The 19,874-nt window shown below is 48.7% G+C and overlaps 1 protein-coding gene across 1 annotated transcript in view; it reads left to right on the top strand.

Moving 5' to 3' along the window:
- The first annotated feature begins 17,788 nt into the window (after positions 1 to 17,788).
- The window catches only part of NEURL1B (neuralized E3 ubiquitin protein ligase 1B), a 35,954-nt gene continuing 33,868 nt past the window's right edge, over positions 17,789 to 19,874 (top strand). The window contains exon 1 of the mRNA XM_074883868.1: positions 17,789 to 17,920. Within this exon, the coding sequence (XP_074739969.1) occupies positions 17,890 to 17,920 (31 nt within the window). The 5' untranslated portion in view covers positions 17,789 to 17,889. The remainder of the gene's footprint in view (positions 17,921 to 19,874) is intronic.

Here is a 19,874-nt window from a genome sequence, read left to right as displayed (position 1 = left end):
TGACTCCAGGCACAAACTCCGCTGAGGACCTTGCCTGAATGAGGAGAGGGGTGTAGAATAGATTTGGCAGCCCGCTGTTGAGGCTTTGCTTAGTGAGTACCACTGATTTGTGTAAGTAATGCCATTCCAGTGAGACTTTGTTAAGGGTTCAGGGTTGTGGATCCAGAGTCTCTGAGCAGCAGATATTGGGTGTGTGGTAGATTTTTGTGATGATGGAGTTTGAAGGATGGGCAGTTTGAATTTAGTACTGGGAAAATCTGCAAAGCAGAGGATGGGAGCTTTGTTCCTTTGTGTGACATTTTCTTTCTGCAGCTGAGTTTCAGGGGGTCAGGATCTGGGAGGCCATTATCAGAGCTGACTCCAAAGATATGGGTGCTGTGTTCAGGTCAATCACGCGAAAGAAGTCCAAGTTCCTTTCCTGGTATTTCCTACCCTCCTGCAGATAACCTGTGACCTGCTGCAGAGTCTATAACACTGGGAACAGCTTTTGTCTGGAGCTGTCAGACCTTCTGGAAACCTGGCATCAATGAAGGGGTCATTGTCCCCCATCTATGGGGAAGTTGGTGGGGTAGATTGCTCTAATAATGGCCAATTTCCACGGCACAGAAATGACCATATAGCAGTTTGACCCTAGCAGTCAACTGTCAACACAGGTGGCAAATGGGTCAGGGAAGCTCAGGTGTCTTTGGAAACCATGCCTCAAAGAATGATGCTGGGTAGATGTAAGCTGTCCTTGAATCCTTTCCTCCTGGAGATATGGCGGGAGAAGGAGGTGCTCCTACATAACAGATGGAGCTTGACCCCAACCAGTGCTTTGTCCTCATTCTCCCAATCCACCCCAGGGCTGCAGTGGGTACGGCACAGCTGTAGAATGGTAATCTTTTCCTCTCTAAAGAAAAAACATTCTGAAAACATCTCCATGTATGCTGGAAGGGCCCATGCCAGAGCAGCAGGGAGGGTTTTCTCCCCTGGTGTCTGGCAGGCGTGGTGGCTGCAGTGGCCACGATACAGTAAGCTGATAGTGTGCTCATGAGTCACTTCTCAAACACAGAACTGGCAAAACAGGCTGCATGAGGCCTCATCCGTGCTCAGGATACCTTAATTACGATTGCCTAGCTCGCCAAAGGAGGGCAAATGCATGATTATTTTTAAGGCAATGTTAGTGAAGTCATATTCTCCTAGGGAAACCCAGGGTCACTGCTGGGACATGGCCATGGCCTCTTGCTGGGCAAGTGAACACAAGCCTTTGATGTCCTTGCCTCCTTCGCCCTGGTAGCAATTCAGTCCAGCAGGAGCATTTGTGGTTGAGGTGTTCTCTTGATGATTTTCTCTTACCTTTTAATGACCTGCTTCCACTTCAGCAAACCAGTTCTCTTCTCTGCTAAATAAACTCTTGAATGAAGATTTCTGGTAGCTGGGAAAATACCAAAAGTTCCACTTTGCTATAAGCACCTTGATTTTATCTGTTTAAGAGCAAGCATTTGTCCCTTGTCTGAGGCACATGACTTTTTGCACTGTTCCAGAGCAGTTGTTTGTACGTGCTGCCAAGAGCCTCTGCCTGTGCAGTGCCCAAGCATCCATGCTGCACATATTCTGGCTCTAGCAAAGGTCTAAGCAGAGTCTTCTGCAGAGCCCGTTATTCAGGTTGGTGCACATTCCTGGGAGCTGTGACTTACCTTTTTATGGCTCTTGCTTCAGCTGCAGTCTACTATGGCATTTTCCCCAGTGAGTCTCAAGAACAAATCTTTCCTATTGTTAACTGCCCAGTTAGATTAAAAGATGGTAAAACAGTGGGGTCTGAGTTGGGACAAGAGGAAGGTAGAGGCACACGCACGGTGTGAGCTTGTTAAGAGCTCAGCCCAGCCTTGGTGACCCACTGTGCAGCCCAGGAACACTGACTGTTGAGGACAGCAGCTGAGGTCTGGCGGAGCAGCTGCAGGTAGAGGCAGTTGCTGCACCTGAGCAGGTCTGGGTGAATGCACGCAGACACCAGCGTGATGAGCCACCATACACACTCTTTGTCAGCTCTCGTGGATGTCTACCATGTCCTCCAGGGCTAAGCTTGTTTCTCTGCTGGTCAGCCTGAGCTGAATCACTACATAGGGGTGGAGGTCAACAGGGCAGGAAGGGGCTGTGCTGCAGCCCGTGTCCTAGCCAGGGCTGAACGTGCCAGGAGGCATGGTCATCCTCCTGATTTAGGTGATGCTGTCTTTTAAACCAGTGCATCCTCAGGTTGGACTGAATTCCCACTGACTCCTGATGGATAAGAAGCATGTCCTGCTCAGCATCACGTGGTTTTTTGAAAGGAGAGGAAGGTCAGCGTGGTGTCTGGGTGAATTGCTCATTGCCGGAATATCCACATTTAGCTGTTCTTGTCTCTGGAGACCCCTCTAAGTCTGTTTTATGTCTGAGGACACTAATACACATGAGCTGGGCAAAACTGCAGAGGGAATTAGTGCCAGAGAGGAGCAGGGTTAGGTTGTGTCCAGTTCCCAGAGCTATGCATGGACCACCGTATCTTCTCTGAGCTTATGCCCGGCTGCTGTATGTGTCTGAGGAAGGACGTGCTCTCCTTTGAGCCCCTGGTGACACCTGGGCTGCATTTCCCTTTTCTGTACTCTGCTGGTGGCTCACCAGCCTCGCGCTGGGCTGCTACAGTGTGCAGTCATTCTCTGCAACAGCTCTGTGACACGAGTAGCCACTACTCAGTTCCCTAACATCTCTCCTACTCCTAGAAGGAGAGGCAGAGGGAGCCAAGAAGCATCTTTTTGCCCTGTGTGACAGTACAGCACCTGCACAACAGGGCTGCGGCACTTGACCAGAGTCCTCAGTGGTGCCACACTGCAAGGAGTAACCAATCGCTCCCAAGTGACAAGCCCTGTCTTTCCATTTTAAGCCTATTTATGAAAGGAGGGCTGTTTTAATTTTTTTTCTTTCTTCTTTTGATGCCAATCTCTATTGTTTGAGGAAACTTTTGCTAGGAAACCGGGACTGGGGAAAAGGAAACTCAAAGACAGAGCAGCCAAACCCTTTGCAGGAATCTGCTCTCTTCTGAAGGTTAAAGCTTGTCATTATTTGATTTACTGGAAATGATTGCTGTTTCCTTTGTTCTCCTTTGCGGTGGCTGCTCTGATAAGCCCTGAGGGATGCTTTCCTTGGACAGATCTGGAACAATTACAGCAAAAGAAATAATGAAAGTAAACCCGTGTCCTGTTTTTTGTTACTTCATTTCTTATAAATCAGCGATTTGCCTTGTTTCAGAGAGAGACTTAGGACTTTGCCTCTCTAATTGCTGGGGACTTTAAATGACTGCAGACCCAGAAATACCATCCACTACAGCCTGCTGTGATGAGAGTGTTGCTGAATGCACTGTGTGGTCTGACCTTTTGGTTTTTGGAGAGCTGGATTCTGGGACTGACACAGCTCAGAGATGAGAGTTGTTTTAGAGCCCGATGTGAAGCTTGCCGTCAGTCTGCAGCCCTTTCTGTATGCAGTGCAACCCTGAGTCCCTTCCAGGACCGGGGTAGGAGAGTGCTGCAGCTCCAGGCTGAGTAGGACTGTGTGTGTCCCAGAAATATGCAGGGAGATGCTGTAGGTCAAAGTCCACTGATAAAGCCCCACCAGTTCTAGGAATAAATACCTCCTACCAGGCTGGGTGAAGATGGTAAATGGAAAGGGACTTGGCCAGCCCTCTCCTGCCGTGATAAGGAATGCACTTCGTGGTGCTGCTGTGGGAAGCCAGCTCCAGTCCTGTTCATTCCTAATGTGGAGTCCTCTCGCACCCCAGGAGAGCTGCTCAACGGGCTGCCATTCCCCTGGTTGTGCAACATCAAACTTTGGTCATCTGTGCCAGGGGCTTCCCCGTCTATGGAACAACAAGCATTGCTCATCCGTGCCAGGGGCTTCCCCGCCTGAAGGCTGGAGGCCCCAACCCATGTTCCCACTGAAGCAGTAGGAGGCTTTCCCAGTGACTTCAGTGGGCTGTGACCAGCTCTGTGACATCACTGTGCCTTGGTTTCTCAGTGTAGAAATGCAATACAACAGCCGCCACCTCCTCGGAGTGCTCTGAGGCTTGCTTGTATTTTATGAAGCACTGAGATGCGTGGGAAAACTGTGTCATGAAAACCCCTCCTGAGAAGGCAGAGCCTGAGCACTTGTGACTGCTGTTTCTTTGAGCTGCAGTGACAAGCCTTACGTATGATGTTACTTGCTGTGGGCAGCTTTGCTTGGAAGCAGGAAGAGAGGGGACTACTGTCTCACTATTTGGGTAGAGCTTAGACCAATAAGAACTTGAGGGAACAGTAGCCAAGTGACCCACTTGTCCAGTCCTCCTCCACCCCTGCCCATGGCTTCGTGGCCCAGGCCTGGCCATGATGAGCCGCTCTGTGCTGTGCTGGCTGCTGCAGCACAGACGCAACCCAAGTCTGAGGGAACATGAGCCAGCAGCTGGTCTAGTTAGCACCCTCATGCCTTCTTCCTCTACCAGCCTTTAAGGCCAAGCTGCCGGGTGATGGCAGTGCCCCCTGAGCTGCTCCAGATGCCCCAGAAACCTTCCCTGGTTTGTTTGTTTGGGTTTTTGTTTGTTTGGGGTTTGTTTGTTTGTTTGTTTTTTGTTTTTTTTTAGCTGGCACACAGCTGCCAGCTAGATAGTGGGAGCAGCTGGAAGGAGATACCCAGCAGCACTGTTCATAAAAGTCCAGATGAAGGATTGAAACACCTGCTAGCACCAGGAAAAATGTTTGCTATGGGACGTTAGAAATTACACCCTGTGGTGCACATGGCTGCTCGCATGCATAATTTCCTTATCATTGCCAGTTAAAAAGGCAGGTGATGGATGGGCCGGTGTAAGCCAAGAGCACAGTGAAGGCAGCAGGCTCAGTCCTCACCAGGCAGTGGAGATGATGTCTTGCAAACTGTTGTCTTTAATACCTAGAGGTATCACAAGTATTGTGAGACATCGCCTCCTTTTCACTGCACAGAGATATATAATAGATGCTGCTTCCTCTTTTCTTTAAATAACACCCTTCAGTAACAAAATGCACTGCAAGAATGGGTCCTTCTGTTCAGAATAGATATGGTTTTAAAATATACAGAGTGAATTCATGTCCATAGGAAAATCAATGACAGATTTTCTGTTGATTTAATCTCAAAATTCAGTGTAGTTCTTACCCTGAGCAAACCCAGTCCAGACTAAAGGATCCCACCAGAATGGGTGCACTATGAAGAAAACTGTCTGCCACAACCAAGGGACTTCAAGCCACATATCTGCTTGCCAGGATGAAGCTGGTCCAAGGGGAGGTGAAAAGAGATGAACTAGCTGGAAGATACAGGGACTGAATGCCTCTCCCATGCTATACCCATCAACACAGTTTTCTTTCAGGAAGCTGCTGAAGTTGATAGTTGCAGAGCTTCTGCCACAACCTCTGAGATCTCTGAGCTGGCCAAGATGGTCCAGACGGCCCCACACACTGAACAGTGGTTCAGTTCACTTGCATGCACGTACCCATCCCTTAGCACATCCCGGGACAGCAGCAGCTCTCCTGGATCCATCCCGGGGGATGCACACACAGTGTTCCAGCATCACCTCACAGGTCAGCCCAAGAAGCTGTGCTCTGACTCCGTGTCCCTCCCTGGCCAACGTCACCAGCCTCCTTGGGGGCTGTGGCTCAGCTGACTGCTGCGATGTGCTGACTGGGCACCGAAATGCAAAAACCTAAAATAAAACTTACAGAAATGTTTTGTAGATACTGCTGCTTGGTAGGAGGCCTTGTTTTTCTTGTAAGTCTTTGTGAGATGCTTTGGAAAAGAGCTGTTTTCCTGATGTTGCTGAGCCCTTCTCCTGGGAAAGCCAGCTGCCAGGAGTGCACATCAGCTTGGGCATGTGTTGGTGCTGGCTGCTTTGGAAAAGCCAGGTCCCTGCCTTAGCTCTCGCCCTCATGCTGGCTTTGGTGTGTGCCTCATAAGATGCGGATGCACTGTGATGTGCCAGTGTGGTCCTCACTTGTGAGCATGTGAAGTCTGGGATGGGGCTCAACCTTTACAAAAGAAAGGGTTGAATGTCAAGCCAAAAGGCTGGTTCTCTGGCACCGCAAAAGAAAGGCTTTAATGTCCTATTAAATTTTGTAACATCCTCGTCATCTAAAATTTCTTTGAGCCCAAACCCAAGCTGGAGGCGTAATGAATTCAGCGTTCTCCCTCTATTAGACAGCTCTCATTTCTGCAGTTTTGTAAACATCCCCAAATCCACGTGGCACTGTAGTAGTTGTCTTTCAGCTGCCTATCTCCAAGTGCCTCTCAAAGGAAGAGAGACATCCTATATCCCGCTCCAAGTCACAGAGGAAAAGGCATGAAGATTCAGATCTCAGCTTTGCATATGGGAGAAAAACTGACCAGATGAAGATGTAGGGTCTTAAATGGTGCAAGTTCACTGTCTTGAGTGCCCACCAGGACGTAGCCCTCTGAAGTGCAGCCTGAGTGGACAGTCCTTCCGAGAGTACCCACGGGGAACCTGCTCAAACGGCAGGCAGGTCCCTTTCTGCACATGCCCACACAGATGTGGCTACATGCAGCACCATCAGAAACTGGCTCTGGGGAACTTCCCTGCTCTCACAGTTAGGCTTAGGCTTCAGATTCATTACCAGAAATCATTAAAAATTAAAATGTAGGTAAATAGACATAAATCAGGTCATTGAGTTCAGGGATAAAACAATTGCCAGGCTTATCGTGCATTTCCCCCAGCATTATTTCTGATCTTCAGGAGGGCTGGCACTGCTCTTGACTGATGTCTGTGCTATGAGTTGAGCTGAGACGATGCACTCACCACCCGTGTTGTCAGGTGCCCTGTGCCAGGAGCTGCAGTGACCCATGTGGAAGCAGAGCAGAAAGCTGGGTAATGTGGAGGTGTGTGTTGGTTAAAGGATGGATTTCTGCAGCCGACTTGTAGAAAGGGGCTTCCCTGTAAGCTGAAAAGGAAGAGTTTGTCTAGCATATGCAACACAGAGACAAGATTTAGTAACTGAAGCTATTTATTGGAGTCTCTTTAAAACCACATTTAGTGGCTGCAGGGCTGTTATCTTCAGTCCGAGTTGTTGAGTCTCATGGGGGTGTTTTGGGTTTTTTAATGAAAATATCCTGTCTCTATTTAATAGCTGAGATAGCAGGTTTAGACCAGTGTCTCCTGGGAAGTCTCTAAAATTGGCAGCTAAAAAAAATCAGTAGGTTTTAAGAATTACTGTTACTTTATAGAACATGGATGTGCATTTAATTTAGAGACAATTCTGCAGATGTAGCACATCTTGACAATTGTTTTCTCTCCTTTTTATTTTGCTAATATGAATGCATGGAAACAGGAACGTCGTTCATTAGTAATCTTTCTGCTTTGTTCCCTTTGCCTGTTCCTTATGTGGTCTCCTAATCCTCTCCCAGTAGCATGTGGAGATCTCCACCTGTCTGTGTTCACGCAAATCAAGTGTGCAAATGCTTGGTGTGGTGAGTCAGACAGGTCTTCACACTGGTCATTCTGCAGTGGTTTAAGATCACTGGTTTCAGTGGAATCACCACTGGATTTTATGGTGTCTCCACTCAAGCTCCAATACCTTTTTCTGATAATGGAGATGCAGAAGAAAGGCTTGGCTGGACAGTTGCTGGGGCCATCATTGCCATGGGTGGTACCAGGGGAGAGGGAAGGATTGAAACTTCCCCTGTTGTCCATTTGTCCTTTCTGCCAGCTCTGCAAGGATAGTAGTGCTGAATGATGCCCTTAGACTCGAACGTGTGTAGCAACTTTGATCCCGTTGTCATCCATATTACGTCCAAGGGAGCTACATCTGGTTTTAAAGTCCTTATGAGAGATGAACTGGATGTTTCTCAAAATGGTTATTATTGTTACAGGCAAGTGTGCAATAGCCCCAGCCATGTACTAGGAATCCCTGTTGTGTTTGGTGCCGGACTTTAGAGAATAAGGCAGACCATGCCCCAGAGAGCCACCTGCCCTTTAGGTTGCTGTCAAGGGATAATTTGCTTTACATTACGCACACGCACTGGACAAATTTCTACAAATTTCTGCACTGAGCCTTTTTGACAAAAGGTCTAACCTGAAGCCTCTTGCAGAATTTTTTTGAATTAAAACAGCTACTATGATTTTTTTCATGGTAGGAGAAGTGGTAAGTCTCTAGGCTACCTGCTATAGAAGAAAAACCAGGCACCATATGCAACGTAACTATTGCTCGCTCTCTCTATCTCAAAAATGCCAAACTATGGGAGAGAATTCGTCCCACCAAACGCCCACTAAGCACATTTTTTAAATCTGGTTTCTCAGCCTTTCAGGAAAGGAGAAGCAAAATCTAGCTATGTTCTTCTTGCCTGCTGGAACTGGGCCCCATTTCATGAAATTAAATGGCTGAGGAGGGAAAAAAAAATATATCCAAGGCAAAGATGCTATTCTCAACAAAGGGAACAGTATATGCAACAGCTTCTGCAGCATTCCTGCAACATGATGTCTTTCCCTGCAGACTCTCAGTTAGGGATTGATTGTCTAAGCAGAGAATTGCCCGATTCAGAAAGGCTTAAGGCACACTTCATGAACTGCTTGCTAAGAGGATGAATAGATGGGCATGTGTGTATATAAATCTATAAATCATGTCTTGTTCTGCCCTGAAGAGGACAGCTGAGATCGGATTCTTTGTCATTTGATTTCATGTTCTTGGGCTAGGGATAAAGGCAACAGTGTTTTGCACATGGGGTCAGGATTTGATGCTGCAGCTCCAGAAGGACAATCTGTAGAAAACAGGAGATAACATTTATTGTGAGTGCTAGAGCTAGAGCTCACAAAGGGAATAACAACATTCACGCTGCTCTGATGTGTTCAAGTTAAGGGAAAGTCCGGTGAGTTTCTCTCATTTGGGTTCTCCTCTATCCCAATGGGCTTTTTTATACAAGTGATGCGTGGGTTCTTGTTTGAAACTATGGGGTGTTTGGTGGCAACGCTGCTGTAAGCTATTGCTGTCCATCTCAGTCCTTGCTCCACTGTGCCCATTGCTGCCTCTTCCTGCCCTTCTGCTCAGAGATACTCTGCTGTGTTTGTGCTGATTTGGCTGGACTTTTTGACAGGCTTTGCCCCACTTTGGCACTGGTGGGTCTTGGAGGAGGGGTGTTGATGGTGGGAGTTGGCACCAACCTTAGAGCTGAGACAGGTGCTGCAGAAGGACCCTGAAAGCACCTATGCTGTGACCACGGGTCCTCTGGGAGATACTCTGAGCAGAGAGGGGAGGGTTCCGTAGCCAGTTGACCTGAGGAGCTACCATGTTTGTCCCCCAGAGAGCCCTCCTGCTGCCCAAGCCAGTGGCCTTCACACAGCACTGGGGTACCAGCAGAAACAATGCTCTGCATGGAGCCCTCCTTGAGGCAAGCTAGAGGAGGAGCCCACAGGAGGGGCAGACCTGAATCCCTCGGCCAAAGACATGTTTTCTGCTAGCTGAGGCTGTGCCTGGCGGTCATCTCTTCTAGGAAAGCTCCCAGAGAAGAACTGTTAGATCACAGGCTAATCCCTATGCTGCCCATGCGAGCAAATGTGAATCCCAGGCCAAGAGCAACATGGTGCCCGTGGGACTTCCTGAGCCTGCTCTTGTGCTGGGTTGGATTCTCTCCATAAATCCTCACGGACGGCTCTGCGATCCCAGGCAAACGTCGCGGTGACTCCATCTCCCCGGCAGCTCTGGGTGAAGCAGTCACAGGCGGTGGGACGCGGGCTCCTTCGCCGAGCACGGCGTGCAGGCGGCGGGGGTGAGCGCGGGTGGCAGAGCGCAGAGCTGCGGCGGCGAGGCAGGCGCTGATCTCACCGTAACCAGGAGCACCGCGGCTCAGCCCTTGGAGAGGCGCATCCGGCGTGAAAGCTTTGACTCATCTCTAGACTCGCTTGTGCTGGGTGCGCTGAATGAAACGCAGGAGGCGTGCAGAACAAAAGGCTTTGCTCGTTTCGACGTGGATACTCTATCCGCCTTGCTGGTCCCTGCATGTGTTTTTCCTCCGAGATGACGTGCTGGTGGATGGCCCTAGTACGGCAGGTCCAGCCGAGCAGAAGCACAGGGTTCTGGTGGGCTGTGTTCTGGCTCCAGCCCATGCAGAGCTCTCCTGCAGCCCCTCAGGCAACAACTTTGTGCCTGGATAGCTGGCACAGTAGCACGGTCATCCCCTGGGCATAGAGCTTCCCGCTTATAAATTAGCTACAAGTCATCAAGGGTCAATTCCCTTTTGCTACAATGTATGTGAAAAGATTGGGAAGGTCAAGCAAGAAGTGAAAGATGTTTTTTTCCTCAATAGTTTTTTGCACTATCCAGCATTCCTTTGACCCTTTTCCTATCTCATTTCAAGACAATAATTCCCAAGTAGATACTTTAGAAACTGGTCCCATATTTAGAAAGTGTTAGAGGTAGTATACGTGGGTTTTGTTTTGGTTTGTGTTTTTTTCCCATGAGCTCCTAAGATGTAAAATATTATCTGCTACTGCATTTAAAAGTAGCCTTTCAGTCATTGCCCTGTCTGGGGAAATGAGTAACAGGTGAAAGCGCAAAGCACGGGCAGGCATCCTATGTTTCTGTTTCTCACTGTCATCCTTTCCCCAAAGAGCTCCCAGAGGCCACCCATTGCTGTCTGCCTGCTTCGTCTGTCACAGTCACCTCTTCCTTTACTAAGAAAAAGTTGATCTTTAGTCAGCCCCAGGAAAGGCCAGTTATCTACCCCAGATGCGTCCCAATTCTGACAGATTAGCCTTGGCAGCATCATACTGCTTTTCAAAGAGCTCAGAAGAAACCCTCCTGCCAGCAAATGTAGATTGTGTTTTTTTCATTTCTTCTGGATGGATTTCTTTTTCTCTCTGGGGAGGATTTCTCAGTCTCCCAAAATTCTTCATGTGGTGTTTGTGCTCCCTGCTAATACCAGACTAGGGACTGCGTTCAGACAGTGGAACGGTGCAGTCAAAGCCAGACTTCATGGACTCAAAAGGCAGCTAGCCAAAGGGAATGGGATAGCTTTGGAAATGGGTATCAGGTCTCCTCCCTGCCTAGTGACCCTTTGCTAAATATGGGCCAGTTTATATTTACCAAAAGCAGAGGGAATGGAAAGCTTAGGGGGGTCAGGAGTAACAGTTGCAGATGTTAGGCTCTGGGTTTGTTTGTTTGGATCTGCCGAGCACACTCTGATCCCAAACTTTTCCGCTCTGATGAGTGGGACTGGGTAAACGGACTCCAGTACTTTTAGTCCAGCCTGAAGTGGACAAGAGTCCACAGCTTCTGATTCACACGCACTTCCATTTCCTCCAGGGTGGCTGCTCATCATCCTAATTGCTGCTCATCACCCTACCTGCCAAGCGCAGCCACAGCCCCTGGAGGTGCCAGGTCCTCCTTCATCTGCCCCTGCCTGGGCTTCCCCATCAGCAAACGATAGGAGATCTCACTTCCAGGGCTGCTGAGCCAACGTTGCTTGTCAAGACTACATTACCACACAGCATTTGGGGGATGGGAGAGGAGTTTCCCCAAGGGTTCTTATTTATCTTCTGCATGTCGATGTTTATCAGAAATTATGCTCGTTTTCTGAAGAGTCCTAGTTTGCAAATCTCTAGGTTTCCTGCTAGCTCTTCCTATTCCTCATGTTTCTGAAAATCATTCATTATCTCCAATTAGCTTGTGACAGGTATAGAGTACCCAGAGACTGTGTCCTGGTAGTTTTGATAGTACTTCTCATGATCAGCCTGTTGCATCCAAAACAAAGTCCTTCTGTTTTTCTTTCCGTATTAAAATAAGAATTTGCACTTATGTAATGTTCTTCAGATCTCCTGTGCGAACATTAGCTAACCCTGCTAGAAGACACAGGCATGTTTCTGCTTTGCAGATGAAGAAAGTAAGGATGAAGGAGGGCAACTAATTTGTGAAGGTCACAAAGCAAAGCAGGAGCAGGGCTAGGACTCTAATTCAGATAACCTGCTCTTTCCCTCCTGCTCCAGTCACTGCTGCACAGCATTAACAATCCAAATTAAGAGATTATAATGCATAATCCATACTGGTGTGCCAAGAATTCTCTAAATCATATTACAGTGTCACATAAAATGATGACTCATTTGATAACACAGCCCACAACCAGTTCCTTTATGTTAAAATTACATGGTCAAGACTGGATTTAAAAAGAAAAAGGAGAGCTTGTTATGTGTGTAGTGAATGCTGAGTTATAGATGCTTTCATGGATTTTATTTTGGCTGATGCTGAAGGAGCATTTGTGAGCCTGTTTGTTGACAGTGGTGCTTGGGACCAGAGATGCTGACATTCCACTAACAATAATAGGAACTGCCTCTGTTTGTTTCTAAATTGGAAATTCTTCCTTACATGGGCCCAACCCACCCTCCACCCCCGCCAAAGGAAAGGGCATTCGTCTGGGACTTGCAGAAGGAGCATCTCCCAGCAGTTCTGGGGCCGCAGGGTCGGACCTGTGTTCGGTCATTGCCAGAAGCCCCTCTTCTCCCCATGCCCTGTGGAAAGGGTGGGGAACAACCCAAGGAACAACCCAAGGTGGTGCTTTTGGCTTCTCTGGAGAGAAAGCGCTGTTTATCTAAAGCAACTAATAGCGTGGCAGAACAATCAGCCCAACTACACTCTTCCCAAAAAAAGATGCTTTCACTGAGTCTCCCCATTGATGCTTCCTCTGCTGGCTCCACTCTCCTTGATCCTCCCCACAACCTCATCATCCTCACTGCAATCCAGGCTTCTCCCCTTCTGCCTCTGCTGCTGTTTGGGGACTGTGTTATTATATTTACCAAAGCCGTTTGGGATGTGGCTTTTGCAAGTCACATTGAACCATGTTTTGCTGCACTGTGGTTTCACCATTTCCTTTTCCTCTTTCTGCCTGGGCTCTAATTGCCATGGCTGAGGAATCCATCGCAGAGTCCTTTTTGCCAGGAATGCCCACATGTTCTCCGGCTGAGGGTTGCTCTGGCATCTCATCAGAGATTATTTTTCCATACACTGCATGGCTGGAGCGTATCGCAGCCACTTGCTGCACTTTGAATATAGAAGTGTGGTCAGCGCAGACGGTCACTGCTTCTTCTGAAGCCATGAAGGGCTTGTTTGACCATGGGACTGGTCCATCTCTGCAGGCTGCATTTCCCTGTCTGTGTCAGATCCCATGGGTCACCTCTGGCCCAACGCCATTCTGCCCTATCTCCCAGAAAATGTGGTTTAATCTCCCCATCTTTGGGTAAATAAGCCTCATGGCAGCCAAATCTCCGGCAGGCAGTAAGGACTTGGATCAGGAAACAGCTTAAATTGCTGTCTAGTCAAGGCCAGTTCAAGAAGCTCTTTGGAAGATTTTCCTACTGTTGTGCTGGAAGCTCCTGCTTCCCTTGATTTCTTAGAGGAAAAAAAGAAGTAAAAACCAGTTTCTGTGCATGACCTGTGGAGACCCTGTGCATCCTGTGCTAGTGCTGAGAGCAGAGGAGGAAAGTAATTGCTTTCAGCAGTTGGAAGGCGTGGGTGGCAGGATGGCTTTGCGCGGTGCCGGAGGACGCTCCGTACACGCATCCCTCCTAAACAAATACTTCTTTAAATGTGTATTATGGGAATTCAGGGAACAGCTTTTTTTTTTTTTTTCTTCTCTCCAAGTAGGAATGAGGCTTATTAGTACTCTCCTTCCATAGGCGAGGTGCGGAGGCTGGGAAATTGTAAGACGAGCAACATTTGCTTTTATCAGTCAAATCTGCTCTCTCCTGGACAGTCACTTCAGCCAGTAGGATGAGGAAAGGAAACACAAGGTGCTGGCAGAAGCGTGACTTCTATAGGGGGAAGCATGTAACACCACTCAGCACAGCTACACAAGCGAGCGTTTTGCTGTGCATGTGTCAGTAGGAAGGAATCATTTCCGTGATACTGCTTGGTGCATCCATGCTGGATGTGTACTTGTTGAAGAAGATGTATGCCACTAATGTGCGTGTCAGAGTAACTGTACTCTTTTAGACATGGTGGTATTTGCTTGCTGGAAGAGCACTGTGGGTTCGTGCAGTCGACTCACGTATTTTTCCAGGGTATCTTTCATCTGCAGTCTCTGAGAATTCCCAGGGAGCTCCTGCTAAGTAGGGGAGGGAAAGGGAGGTTTCAAGGTGAGATGTGATGGAAGTGGAAGTGGTTTGGACAGTCTCAGAGCTCCAGACAGATGGGGCTGAAAGAGAAATGGATGCTCCAAGCGTCTACTCAGATTTAGAGTCGCAGAGAAAAGAAAAAAGGAAGAACTGAAGGTGCAGGGGTGTGAAACCAGAGTGAGAACTGACAGCCCCCAGGCTGTGGAGCAGGGTTATACACAGCTCTGGAGGGAAACGTCTGCAAGCAGCAATCTGGTCTTTGGTAAAAGATGGAGATTTAGGGAGGTCCACAAGTTTTCAGTGGAGCTCAGCTGTGAACAAGACAGAACTGGCCAGTTTGAGAGCGGAGGAGTAAAGCCGGTGCTTGCTGGGAGGCAGCCAGCAGCAGAGGCGCCTGCAGCCGTGCTCTGCGGGCTGGGGAAGGTGCACCCCGCCATGCAGCTGTAGTCGGGGATCGGAGGAGATCGCTCCGCTCAAGCACAGGAGGGCCTGCTGCCCCGAAGGGGAAAGACAGACAGATTTTCCAGTGTTTTATCTCACTGTTGCTGAAAGAGATGAGTCTGTCATTATTTACTGCCATCTGTTAGATAGACAAGAATGGCAGCTGCTAGCGGTGATACCTTACATCTCATAGCGTCTTTCATCCTCCAAAACTCAAGCCCCCAGGGGATTTACAAAGACAGTGCAACCAATTTGATGCCATAAGAAGAGTTACACCTCAGGCTGGTATCAATCAATGGAAATTTAGCTATTCTTTGTAAGCTATTTGCATCTCTGGGAACATTACATTTAATAGGAGTGTGCTTATGTGACTGCTAACAGTCAGTACAGCCCATTGTCTCTCATGAGAGGTCTGGCCTGTGTACATGGTTATAGGAGAGTTTGCATCATATCCCTGTCTGTGACAAACCTCAGGTGGAATTAATCACATTTTTGATTCAGAAAGAAATTTGTCTCTTTTTTCTTTTTTGTTCCACATTTTAAAGGCCTGGGTACTCATCCACGCACGGTAAGGTTTAGAGGTGATTAAAGTGAGCTGGGAAGCAGATGTCTGACATCAGCGTAACACAGAATGCCTTCCAGAGGCTTTTTCCCTTGCATGGTATTACCCGGATCTTACCCCACTGATGAATTTGTTATGGGGGGGCAATAGAAAATTCAGAGGGAGAAACAGCAGTACAGTGTGTGCGGCTAAAAGTGTCTAGTCCTGTGGGCTGGTTCCAACACAGTGAGTGTTTTGTGGCTTCTCTGCTCCAGAGGTCTGCTCCCGAGTCTGCTGATGGCTGACGAGGTGACCTTGTACACGTCTCCTGGGTTCCTTGTGCCTCGGTTTCATCACTTATAAAATAAGGATAATGTCACTCAACTTGTCTGCAAAATGGTTTAAGATCTAGTAATAAAAAATGCTAGGAAGGAGCTTAGGTGATATTCCTGTTTTATATCTGTGAGAATTCAGATACCAAAGCAAATGACATGCACATGCAGGTCATCCCGTCCCTTCATCAAAATGAGGGTGAGAGAGGGAAGGGGATTTCTTAAGAGGAGCAGCCATCTGTCAGGCTTACAGAAGAAATTACTGAAGTGTGTTATCAATAGTTATCAAAACTTGCTGGAGCGGAAAAGATTTTAACATACTAATGAGCTTTCATTTGTGGGTCCTTGCTCGGGACAGTTGGTTTCCTTTCTGCATTTCTCCAGGCTGAGCAGTGACTTTGCATTGCCTTTCAGTCCCTGCTCAGTGGTTTCTGAGCTCAGTTGGTTTCTGGTTCGCTTGTACTTTCTCAGAGTGGTTTCTCGGAAGGGTGAAGTCATCCTTGTTGAACTATTTCTCATACTTACTGTTTTGCATTTTGTGAAGCGGATTATTTTAACAAACTCTACATTTTTACAACGCCAAGAAGTAGGAGCGTTGATTGCGTTCCTGGAGGCTGCCTCCGTGTCCTAGGGATGTACATTTCCATTTTATTGTCTTCTATTTTTACCTCGTTTTTGGGGAGGAGGAAGGGCTGGAACACCCTTGGGACAGGCAGTGACCGTCTCTGGGCTGGTGTGGTTGGGCTGTGGAAGGAGGGACCCGGCGCGTCTTCCGGGCAGCCCCGGGGAGGTGGCACACAGCCCACACATGGCACACACATGAGCTGCCCTGGCAGCCCCCAGGCAGCCGCAGAGACCCAGCTGCGGAGAACCCCTCTGTCACCTCTGGCTTTTCAAGGCTCATTTAAGCCCTAAAAAAACAACTACCACTCCCTGCTGAGGGAAACCGGCCGGGATTAGCCAAAGCCTCCCATTCCCTGCCGCCTAGTGAAACAAGGACTTTCCCCTCTGTGTAAATAGGACGACATTGCTCCCCTCCCCTTCTCCCCGAAGGGGAGCACTGTGCTTCAGCGTGCTTGCTCCTGCCCTGACAGCTCCTGCGTGCGCTTTACAGCTCAGGGCACCACAGACAGTGGGAGACATATGCTAACCTAAGAAGACAGCAGATGGGTGCAAGCACTTTTAAGAACAGCTGCTGGTGTCTCATTTGATAATCCCATTTTTAACAAATCCATATGATGGCAAAAAATACTGGAAATTAGGTTTTTCTGTCCCCTCTCATCTCCTGAGCCATACTTGACCCGTTCAACATGATCTAGGGATTAAAGGCTTGTTATTTTAGCTTCCCTACAATAGATCAGAGCCTGATCTCTGCCAGGCTGTTTTGCTACTGGTGCTTGGCTCTCTCTCCCTTTCCACTTTATTGGTGTCCCAGGACATGAGATAGTTCACAGATGTGACTTCTGCCAAGGGTCACGGTGGATTTTCCCAGACGCTATGCACCACGGCATCAGCCCAACGTGTTGGTTGCAGCACGTTTTGTAGCTCTGATGGTCCCATTTCTCCATTCTTAAAACTCCAAAAACTGCCTCGGTGAAGGGCTCGGCAACATCACCCCTCAGCAGCACAGGTGTGACAAGGAAGAGGCAGGAAGCTGTTGCTCTACTCTAATGGGGCTATAAACATGTTCTTATGACTGAGATCGGAAGAGAGAAATTGTGAGGCAAATGTTGTCAATACTGCACTTCAGGCTGAGGTGTCCTTCGTCACCATGGTATCGGTGTGCCTCAAACTAGTAACGAATTTGCCAACACAACACTCCTGCTAATACCCTCAATTCCCAGATGGGGAAGCCGTGTCACCGAGATGCAAAGTGGCTTATCCAAGGTCACCCCGTAAGTAAATGGCACGGAGGGGAAAAGAGCGCGGGTCGATCGACTCCCAGCGTTTCCCAAAGCAGCTTGTACCCTCTGGGAAGGTTTTGCTGCTAGAAAGGGCTGTCCTGAGGATAAAGCTGGAATTGCCAGCCGTGCCCTCCTGCTCTCCAAATAATTTTTTTTCCCAAGGGGGAAAGAAATTTTTTTTTTTTTTTTTCTCTAAGGGAGAGAGGCAAAAAGTAGTTTCCCGGAGTCGGTGGACCCTCTGGGAAAGAGCCGGGCCCGCGTTCAGCGGCAGCCCCGCCTGGCAGCTCCTCCAACAGCCGCCACCCGCTTCTCCCGCCGCTTCCCACCCCCGTGACGACCCCGCGCAGGGCGGAGCACGGCCGGGCCGGGCTCGGCGGCCCCGCGGCCCCGGGGGAGGCGGCGGGGGGGGGGCCCGGGGCGGGGCGGGGCGGGGCGCGGGGGGCGGTGCGGCGCGGCGGGGCGCGGAGCGGAGCGCGGCAGCGGGAGGCGGGCGCTGTCCATGGCCCTGCGGAGCGCCGGGCCGCCCCGGGCTCCGCCGCGCCGCCGAGCGGAGCGATGGGCAACACGGTGCACAAGACCCTGGCAGGTACCGGCGGGGGGAGCGGGGCGCGGGGGGGGGGGCTGCGCTGCCCCCCGGGGGGGCGGCTGGCGCGTCCGGTGCCGGGAGATGCCGGGGGGCAGCCGGGCGCGGCGGAGAGACCCACCCGGGCCGGGCTGTGCCGGCCCCGGGGCCGAGCCCCGCACCCCTGCGGAGCGGCCCGGGGTAAGCCGAATCTTTCAAAAATGTGGCTATTCTGATGATTCTTTTTGATGGTCCCCGCCGCGGCGGGCACCGAGGCGGTGATGCTGGAGCGGCGGGGCACGGCTTCGCCCATGTGAGAGCGGCAAAAGCGGGTGAAGTGGGGCTGTTCCCGCAGCCGGAGCGGTGATCCCCAGCCTTTCAGTCGAATCCTTTTAGGGGCTTTCTTTTTCATTTCCCCTTCTGTGTCGTTTGTTTGTTTTTTGGTTGTGGTTGGTTTTTTTTTTTTTTTTTTTTTTTTTTTTCTATAACAAAGGGCAACTTTCTAACGTGGAGAGACAGTTGTCCAGAGTCACCAGAAGAAAACTATTTGAAAGCAGGTCTGAAATGGTTGGTAGACTGCGCTGGTTTTAAACTGCCTTTTTAGCGAATTCTGCTCTTACACCAGAAATGCACAGATTCTTTTCCTTTGCAAGTTCATAATTGTGGGGTTTTTTCCTCCTCAGAGAATCAGTACATAATAAAAGCAGTTGGTCTCTATAGAATCAACAGTATTGAATTACTGAGCCCTTGCCAGTCTGTATCTTCAGCTAGCTTGCTTTTCTTTTCTTTTCTGCTCTTGCAAAGCTCCTGCATTGCATCCTTTGTACTTTGGGCTCCCATAAATAAAAAGGGTATTATTAAACTTATTTAAAGAAGCAGGAGGACCTATTGAACACACACACATGCCTCCCTGTAATCAGCCAGGGAGCTGAATATAGAAATAAAGAGAGGAATAGATTTGCATTTGGATGTGCCATATATTGTTTTTGCAAAGAGAGGGTGCTTGGGACCTTCAAGGCACAAAAGAAGGCTGCTAGGCTTGTGGTTTAGCTATGAACCTGTGATTAGATTTCTAGTTGCATCTCCTCTCACTCCCCATTACATTTAAATGGGAAATTAGCTCCTTTCACAATAAGGAAGTTTTCATTTTTTTAAATACCTCACCAACTGGCAAATAAAGGCATTGTAAGGAGTGCATGACCTTGGAGAAAATTCATTTTGTGGGTTGGCTTTTCAGCTAGAGGTAACATCAAGAGGCACATGCAAAAAACCTGAGAGAGCCAGGGAAATATCCTTGAGTCAGGGGAGGTTACCTTGGTAAGTCTAGAACTGCCCAAAGAAGAAATATGTGTACCTGCTGGGATATGGGATCTAGCTGTGAGCTGTGTTCCAGAAGGCTGAGAGTTGTATCAGCCGTTCTGCCTATTGCTAGAACAGTCTCTCCTGAGCAGCCTTTATATGCACAGCCTTACACACGTGAATTTAAAAAAAGGGATGACATCAGTTGTACCGCAGTTGTGTGATTAAAGAGTTCCTAGCGGTGCTTTCAAAAGAAGTTGTTCAAGAAAGAGGAAAAGTTTGATGGAAAAAACTGCAGACTTGATTTATGTAGACCTCCTAACTCAAATGTTGTTCTGGTGGCCTAGGAAATCTTCGTCCTGTCCTGCCAGGTGGAGACTGTCTATAAGGATTGCTTTGCTGGGGAGAGTCCATTTGCAAACATTTGTCAAATTGCGCAAGGCAAAAACATGCAGGACACTTGAACACCGTTTGCTAATGTGCTGGAAGATGCCGAAAATGTGTCTTTTTCCCAAATTCAGCTGTGTTCAGTTTTCACAGAGTAATGGCAGTCAAAAGAAGCTGTTAACCTGTGGCTGCAGAAGAGATTTTGGATGTTTGCAATTTGGAAATTTATAAACGTATTTCGTCAGGTTGGACACAGTTCAGCAATTTTTCATATTGATGTGCTCGGATGCAT

The sequence above is a fragment of the Strix uralensis genome, chromosome 14, assembly GCF_047716275.1.
Source record: "Strix uralensis isolate ZFMK-TIS-50842 chromosome 14, bStrUra1, whole genome shotgun sequence".
NCBI classification, from domain to species: domain Eukaryota; kingdom Metazoa; phylum Chordata; class Aves; order Strigiformes; family Strigidae; genus Strix; species Strix uralensis.
The sequence above is the reverse complement of the archived record's forward strand: the minus strand, read 5'-3'. Positions and strand labels throughout refer to the sequence as shown.